The sequence below is a fragment of the Pyricularia pennisetigena genome, chromosome 6 (genome assembly GCF_004337985.1).
Source record: "Pyricularia pennisetigena strain Br36 chromosome 6, whole genome shotgun sequence".
Classification (NCBI taxonomy): Eukaryota; Fungi; Ascomycota; class Sordariomycetes; order Magnaporthales; family Pyriculariaceae; genus Pyricularia; species Pyricularia pennisetigena.
Window position 1 is genome coordinate 3,421,715 of NC_043744.1, and position 8,541 is coordinate 3,430,255.

Here is an 8,541-nt window from a genome sequence, read left to right on the forward strand (position 1 = left end):
CCCCCCATACAGTAAAGACCTTGAGCTGAATTGGTCTGCTGCAGTAACACCGCCCATACCGTGAGCATGTGTCAATCGCTGTTGGAGTCTTGCGAATCTCTAGCATCGCGGACGTCACGCCCTTGAGTCCGGCAAATTTCCCTTTGGAGCCAGAATCTGCTCGCCTGGTGGTATGCCGACCGAGAAGCGACCCGAGCGGCAATGTTGCCGATGGCCTTCTCCACATAACTCCGCACCTCTCCGCATATCCTCTCTTCTGCAGCAATGACAATGGTGCGAGTCAACAATCTGGGGGCATCTCCATGGGGTAGAATGCCAGCCTGCAGGTTCTCGCGTGTTTTCATTTCTCTGGGGTACCGATGAAAGCAGTCGGATATGTCCCGAAACCACTTTTTGTGGGGCAATGATGTGTCCGTCTCCTCATCCACTGGGGGCTGCAATAATGAGATGCCCTCTAAATGTCATGGCGAGGATTCTTTTGTTCCTCTTCCAAATACTCGTGCCGATTTCAGGAGTTTCGGTCTGGCGTAGTCATTTATCTCGCTATCCTCGCGGCCCCTCACGCTCAAGACTTGGTTTCCAACAATGGCAGCGAATCAAGCTGATGTGGCAAAGGTGCTGAAGACGCCTGGAGGCAATCTTCACCTTGAGACGGTTGATGCAGATCTGAAGGTTACCGAAAATGGTGTTCTCATCGAGGATCGAGAGCGCAAGGAAAAGACGTTAGTGCGCAAGATTGACAGACGCATGATGCCGCTAATGATGTTACTCTGTATGGCTTTTGGCTCCTCATCCAGCTTTGAGTCTTTATTGACATAGCTGACGATCAAAAACAGATGTCCTCAACTACATCGACCGCAACAACATCGCGACTGCGCGTCTCGGCAGCTTTGAGAAGGATATCGGTCTTCGTGGCACCCAATACAACACTGTCATTAGTATTTTCTTCGTCGGCTACATCCTGACACAGATCCCAACCAACATGATCCTGAACAAAGTTCGGCCGTCTCTATTCCTGCCAGCCGTCATGATCTGCTGGGGTTCAGTCAGCGCGTGTACGGGCGCAGTACAGAACTACTCTGGCATGATAGTCCTGCGTTTTATGTTGGGATTTGTTGAGGCACCCTTCTTTCCTGGTGCCCTCTTTCTGTTCAGGTAGGTTGATGCCGTTTTGGTTCCCATTCTCACGGTCAAGGGTTGCAAAACACTCAGTTGCGTGGGATTTTCCTTACTAATAGCCATGTTGTCTTGTTTTATAGCTGTTGGTACACCAAAAAAGAGCTCGCCAAGCGAATCTCCATCCTCTTTGCGGCAGGACAAATGGCCGGCGCCTTCAGTGGGTTTCTGGGCTCAGCCATTATGGGTGGCATGAACGGAGTTGCGGGACTGGCTGACTGGCGCTGGCTTTTCATCATCGAAGGTGTGATGACCATACCGGTGGCCTTTCTGACGTACTTTGTCGTTCCTGATGTAGGTCTTAGCCTTTGGGTCTGCCAGCTGCTTTCAATCCCTTTGATAGGTCGCTCGGTGCGGCGGACACTAACCAGCCATATGAATAGTACCCAACCAATACCAAGTGGCTCAGCGACGAGGAGCGTGTTCTGGCCGTGCTGCGTATTGCAGAGGAAGCAAACGAGGAAGATGACCGAGAGGAAGTGTCAGCGTTCCAAGGCCTCAAACTTGCGTTCACTGACATAAGCCTGTACTTGATCTGGATGATGCAGCTTGGCCTCAACACCGCCGCGGCATTTACCAACTTCTTCCCAACCATTGTTCAAACGCTGGGCTACCCGCAGCGCGAAACTCTACTGCTCAGCTCGCCCCCGTACGTCTTTGCTGCGATTCTAGGTATCAGCAACTCGTGGCACAGCGACGCCAAGCGCGAGCGGTGGCTCCACATCCTTTGGCCGCAGGTTTTTGCTTGCGTTGGCTTCATCATCTCGGCCACGACTCTTAACGTGGCGGCGCGATACACGGCCACCTTTATGATGATGAGCATTTACGGTAGCTTCGGTGCGATCCTGTCTTGGGTGTCAACGTCGCTGCCGCGCCCATCTGCCAAGCGCGCTGTGGCCTACGCCTTTGTCAACGCCATGTCGAATCTCGCGTCTATTTATGCCAGCTACTTTTACCCGGCAACCCAGGGTCCGCAGTACTGGCAGGCCAATATCGCGAATGTGGCCTTCAGTGGCATGTGCATCGCCATGGCCACCACGTTGAGGTTCTACCTCTCCTGGAGGAACAAAAAGCTGGACGAAGCCAGCGCCGAGGACATGGCTGCCGAAGGGACGGCCAACGGCACCAAGACGCAGGCGCTGGCAGCAAGATGGCAGTGTCACCCCGATTACCGTTATACACTATGAAGACGCCTAAAGGAGTGGGTATCCATCTATTCGGCCCATATCGGATTTTATAGCCGTGGCCAAGTCGCGACGGACATGAGTTGTAGCCGACGAAAAGATTAGCATTTTTCTTCTTGTGGAATTTTTTTTTATTTTTTTTATTTTTTTTTTCTTTTTTTTAGTTCAAGTGTTTCATAAAATGAGGTGCAATTGATCATCCATATCCAGCTTCAATTACGATTAGCTGCTTCGCCAGTACTCGTCTCTAGTGTAGCCCCAGAAGTTCACCGCCGTCTAGGCAACAATGTCCCCCCGCCAAGCTACTGTGTCTGATTGGACCCGGACGCAGGCACCACTGCTGCCTGTCTTGGGGTTGGAGCAGGGGACGAGTGCATTCTAACGACAACTTTGCTTACTCTATATAATGTAGTGCGGGAAAAACCGCATCAGTCTTCAAAAATCTCGCCAAAGGCATTGCCACAAATCATTTCATAACAGAACGCACCATGGCCTCACTGAGCACCCTCGCAGGCGAAATCCTTTCGACAATTGTGTCCTACCTGGATCCTTGGACCCCCGGCTTCAGCCACGGGGAGGATAACAATCGCATCTACGATGCCGACTTCAACAGTCTCGACGACCTGCGCAACCTGCGCCTGACGTGCAGGGCCCTCCATATAGTCGCAACCCGGCAGCTCTTCCGCGCCGTGCGCCTGCGGCCCAGCGACGAGTCGGCCGAGAAGTGGGGCAACATCGCCGACTCGCCGACCCTGCGGGCCCACGCCCGGGAGGCCATCGTTGACTCGGCGATGAGCGAGGACGTCGACCCCGAGGAGCCCTGGGAGCCGCCAGAGTCGTGGGCGGCCGCCCTGGGGCGCCTGGGCGATTTCCCGCGCGTCGAAGCCGTGGCGCTGCACTTCTCGTCCCAGTGCGCCGCCGAGGCCGGAGACTTTTGGGACAAGGAGGTGGCCGAGACGGAGAGCGAGCGGTCCGACGTGCTGGACATGGTGTTTTGCGCGCTGGCCTGCGTCAACGACCTGCCCGACCATGGCATCCGGGCGCTCAGCGTCAAGAACCTGCAGAACATTGTGCATGAGGGCGCCGACGGCGAGGACTTCAAGTCGGTCGTGTCGCGGCTGAAGGAGCTCCACGTCAGCATCTGCACCGAATCGGACAGTGCTGCTCCCGAACACACCATCACGAAGTCGGCAGTCAAGTCCTTCTGGGCCCCCGGGGGATTCGTCGACAAATGGCTCAAGCCCGCGGCGCAGAGCCTGACCAGCCTAACGCTATACTGCGACGCCTACTTTGGCCTTCTTCCCGAGTTCGACACCTGCGGGATCAGCTTCCCCAACCTGCGGGCGCTGTCGCTGGGCAACTTCAACCTTGCCTACGATTGGCAGGTTGACTGGATCGTGTCGCACAAGGGGTTGCGGACGCTGTGGCTCGACGACTGTCCCATAGCCCACTACTTTGAAGTCACCTACTACGGCTTAGAAGAATTCCGTACAGGGGAGCTCACGAAGCTGCCGCGGGCCGGGTCTTCTGAAGAAGTGTACGTTAGTTCTCTGAGATGGTCGGACGTGTTGGACAAGATCCGCGAGGGCTTGCCGGAGCTGAAGGACTTTCGACTGGCGCATGGCGCTTGGGATGTGGTACGTGATGCGCCCCCGTTCCCCATAGAAGACAACCCAGTAATGCTGGTATGCTAAACTATGAGACGAATGACAAAAAAACCCCCCTCCATGCAGGACCAAGCCTTTGAGCAGCGCCACGACCTGGGCCTCGATCTCCTTGAGAAGCGCTACATGGCCTTTAACGGTGGCATTGGTCCCTCCCAGTGGGTTGAATGTCGTGAAGGTTACAATATCAAGCCCGATGGGAGTTACGAACAGTATCTCTGCTACCAGGGTGCCTTTGATGAGGAGGTCCTCCCGCCCAATGTGGCGGATCCAGCTGTGGAGGAGGCAGACAAGAAGGCATTTGCGAGATTGTTGGCTGGCCTGTCCCTGGAGTCGTGAGCATCGAGGCGGTCTTTCTTTTTCTTGTTGTGACAACAGACGGCGACCTTGCAGTGGGGTGAAGCCCGCTTTTTTCTTTCCCACATGATCCACGACCAAGACCAATTTCGTAGGCGAAGTTGGTAGTGGAGCCTTGGACAAGCTCCAGTATACATCGAGGACGTTGAAAAAGGCTCCGGGTTCACGGTTGAAATGAGCTAAAAGCTGCCGCTCATGTAAATGTGTCTCGGGACCAGGTTGTTCCTGGGTACATGATCAAGATGTTGAGATTTGTGCATGATCGGCCAGACATCTGATGGCTCAATGGATTCCATAATTTAGACAAAGGCCAAGTTTAGCCAGAAGTTTTCCCAANAAAAAAAAAAAAAAAAAAAAGAATTGTCCAGATGCATCAATGTCTATCATTCGTGAATTGTTATAAAATATACGTTTCTCCTATTATGAACAAACGCAACTTGAGCGCGGAGCAAAATATTTTTGGTTGGTTGAAGAGGATCATGACGCTGTGACAGGACGTGACAACCGACGACGGCGGTGCGGGGTGATGATGCGAGGGATTGGTGCATTTCTCTGGGGAACAGAACAATGCTACCTTTCCCCAGGAAAATTTACCTAGCAAAATAGCCGATACGCTCAACCGTAAAGTCGGTAATACGAAAGGCTCAGTGACCCACTGGACCACGTGTCGCAGCAAATTTTCGACGTCCAGTCACTGTTTCAATCCCCATGAAAGACGTGGTTTTCACAGCAACAAATATCATTGTCTGCGGTCAACTGTCTACCAGTGAGTTGCTCAATGATTGCTCAGTGGCTGCGAACCTATATTTATTTATACCGCACAATCTCAGCTCTGAGAGCTACAGGAGAAAGACCTCGTCAACAAGGTCCAAACTCTTCCAACAAGTTAGCGGCCCTCCCACATTTTGGGGGTCAGCTCCCACTGCCGAAGATTAAACGAACCCACTCCAATGCGTTTGCTAATGTACCCCAACCTTTGCCCAACCCAACCCCCTCACCCCTCCGCACCACGAAAAATCCTGGGACCACCGCCGACATATCGTCATAGGTAGGTACCGTGGTGAAGTTCCCGTAGCGCCTTCACTGGGAGCTGACTCGGAGGAGGTAAGCAAACTACTGCTAGTCACCCGGAAATATGACGGACGACTCGCTTGGCCAGGATGGCCTCGAGAGCCGAACCAGTTTGTCCGTATGCTCCCCCTCAATAACGGGTCCCGGTTTGTGGACGAAAATCTCCCTGCTTCCGGATCAGTTCTAGTCTTCGTCTTGGTGCTCGGCATGAGAGGAGTTCTTAAATCTCGGACAAGACCCCGAGGTCGGTGAGCAGAAAGAGCTGTCTGGTGTCCATCCATCGTCTGTCTGCCTTTTTTTTTCCTTCTCTTTTCTTCCCACAGGTCACCAAGACATCTATCGTCCTTGGCGCAACACCTAGAAAAGATGGCTCGCACCTCGTGGAAACTGGCACTCCTTGGTGCCTTGCCGGGACTGTCGTCTGCAGCTCTACCCACTGTTGTAGGGGACTCGTGCAACCAGTATGCCGGGGTTGCCAACGCGACGACCGGGGTGACCAAGTGGCTTGGGATTCGATATGCCGCCCCGCCCGTTGGTGCTTTGAGGTTCATGCCTCCTCAAGATGCGCCTTGCCAGACGGGTGTTCAGAACGCAACAGAGGTAAGTAGCAGCAGCAGCAGCAGCAGCAGCAGCAGCAGCGCTCCTTATTGGTTTTTAGACTTGGTCTCCAACTCGCTCAGCAGTGCATGCGGTGGCTAAAAAAAAAGCACATGTATACATATATAGCATGGGCCAATTTGCATAGGAACAGGAGAAACCGAGAGTCCTACTCGCTCTGAAGACTGTCTTTTTCTCGACGTCTACGCGCCGTCTAACGCCACGTCCACTTCCAAGCTCCCGGTTGTCATGTTCATCCAGGGCGGCGGCTTCAACAAGAACTCCAACCACAACTACGACGGCACGGGGCTGGTCAAGGCTGGCGGTTACGATCTGATCGCCATAACCTTCAACTATCGCGTCGGGCCCTATGGCTTCCTCACTAATGGGGACCAGGTCGAGCCCAACAACGGGCTGAAGGATCAGCGCAAGGCGCTCCAGTGGATAAAGAAGAACATTGCGCAGTTCGGCGGCGACCCAGACCACGTCGTCCTCATCGGCGGTTCGGCGGGAGGGGCGAGCATCTCCCTGCACCTGATCGCGTACGGCGGCAGGGACGAGGGCTTGTTCCACGCCGCAGCCGCCACCGCGGTGTCGTTCGCGACGGTGCTTACCGTGGAGGAGTCCCAGTACCAGTACGACAACTTTGCCGTCCTCGCGGGCTGCGCAGTCGCCGACTCGCTGGCCTGCCTGCGGTCAAAGAACACCTCGGAGCTGCAGGCCGCCAACCAGCCGGGCCCTTACCCGGGCGCCGCCCAGACGCCGCTGTACATGTGGAACGCCGTGCTCGACGGTGACATGCTGAGGGAGCTGACCTATACCGCCTTTGAAGAGGGGAGGTTCCTCCGCGTTCCAGTCATTTTCGGCACGGCAACAAACGACGGGCGGTCTTTCGCGCCCCGAGGAACCTCGACTCTCGGCCAGAGCAACACCTTCCTGAGGAACCAGTTCCCGTACGTGACCATCGAACAGCTCGGCAGGATCAACAGCATGTATCCAAACGAGAACAACACCTGCCCCGACACAGGCTGCTACTTTGGGCAGGCCAGCGCAGCCTACGGTGACATTCGCTACATGTGTCCTGGGATGTGGATCTCTTCGATATATGAAAAGTTTGGACAGGGCAGCAGGTCGTGGAACTACCGATATGACGTCGAGGACCCGAAGTATATGGCCTCAGGAGAGGGTGTGCCGCACACGGTAGGTTGTGGTTTTACCATCTGGAACCCGCGTTGACGACCGTGATTTATTTATTCTTGAGCTGACCAATGATCGACCGACGCATGACGGAAAATTCAGGCCGAGATCCACGCCATCTTCGGCCCCGAGTACACTCTCGGTGCGGCAGCGGCAAGCCTTTACCCCGGGCAGAGCAATGCGCACGCCGTCGAGGTCACGCAGGCATACTGGACCAGCTTCATCAGGACTCTGGATCCCAACAAGCACAAGCTCGCCGACGCGGTCCATTGGGATACCTGGACCGACGCAGATCACAAGCGATTGCTCATCTCGACGGGCGGCAAGTCGAGCATGGAGGTTGTGGACGGCAAAACGCGGGAGCGGTGTGAATATATCACGTCGATTGGTGTTGCTATCAAGCAATAAACAATATGGGTAGAGTAGATAAAAAAAAAAAAAAATCAAAAAGAAAAGACGCTGCGATAAAGTCGTGTTCAGATTTCCTCTCTTTGCGGGTTAGGGTCATGAGCATGGGGCCTCGGCATTATGGTGGGGAAACCATCGGTCGTGCTGCTCGATTTTGATCTGCCCCGGATAGTGACAAGGTTGTTTTACCGAGGTATGGGGGTCGGGAATGACTGCCAGGACAAAGGTTAGTTAGTGGCCTTTTGTTAGGTTGACCGTTGGATGGATGGATAGGAGTCGAATGTTGCTGAGATGTGCATTTGATTTTGTTTTTAATTAGATTCCTATACGACATTTTGTACGTTCGAAATAGGTTCCCGATCAACAGCGTAATTTCGGTCGATTCAACTCTAATTCCCGGACCCCTTATCCGCCTTTGTTTGGGGGTGTTAGGGAAGATTTTCGAATAACGTCATCCGAACTCTGACTGGGTGCGCCTCATCCACAATCACATTTTGCAGTGGAATTGGACAAGCCAAACTATTTGTTTATTATTATTACTACTAGAATTCATCAGTCCTTCAGACTTTTCGCACAGACTATATCGACCAACAGAACAAATGTCGAGAAGTAACGTGTCCGTCGTGCTGGCCGAGCGGCCCAAGCCCAAGATCATCCCGGGTAAAACCTTTGCCAAGAAGGTGCAGCCGGCGCCCACTGAGGCCGACCTCAAGGATGGAGAGATCTTAGCCGAGACGCTGTACATTGGCCTTGACCCAGCTATGCGTGGATGGCTGAACGGTGAGTCGCAGCGAAACACGATAACTCTCAATCTTACCAAAAGAAAAAAAAACGAGTAGGCAGCTAAATAAGCCAAACAAAACCAAAAAAAAAAAAAAAAAAAAAAA

At 53.7% G+C, this 8,541-nt stretch overlaps 3 protein-coding genes across 3 annotated transcripts in view; all 3 read left to right on the plus strand.

Annotated features, from left to right (window-relative positions):
- Window positions 1-585: 585 nt before the first annotated feature.
- PpBr36_04814 (uncharacterized protein) lies at window positions 586-4,363 on the plus strand (the record flags this gene model as incomplete). The annotated part of the gene is made up of 6 exons (XM_029891973.1): window positions 586-772; window positions 837-1,155; window positions 1,260-1,470; window positions 1,560-2,334; window positions 2,793-3,997; window positions 4,094-4,363. The coding sequence occupies 6 exons, from the start codon at window positions 586-588 to the stop codon at window positions 4,361-4,363; spliced, it is 2,967 nt and encodes a 988-aa protein (XP_029750503.1).
- Window positions 4,364-5,818: 1,455 nt separating this feature from the next.
- Window positions 5,819-7,654, plus strand: PpBr36_04815 (uncharacterized protein; the record flags this gene model as incomplete). Its single annotated transcript, XM_029891974.1, has 3 exons — window positions 5,819-6,052; window positions 6,179-7,249; window positions 7,349-7,654. 3 exons carry the CDS (start codon window positions 5,819-5,821, stop codon window positions 7,652-7,654), a joined length of 1,611 nt encoding a protein of 536 aa, XP_029750502.1.
- Window positions 7,655-8,253: 599 nt separating this feature from the next.
- PpBr36_04816 (uncharacterized protein) overlaps window positions 8,254-8,541 on the plus strand; it is a gene marked incomplete at both ends in the record, with an annotated part of 1,634 nt that continues 1,346 nt past the window's right edge. The window contains one exon of the mRNA XM_029891975.1: window positions 8,254-8,434. Coding sequence (XP_029750505.1) covers window positions 8,254-8,434 — 181 coding nt within the window. The remainder of the gene's footprint in view (window positions 8,435-8,541) is intronic.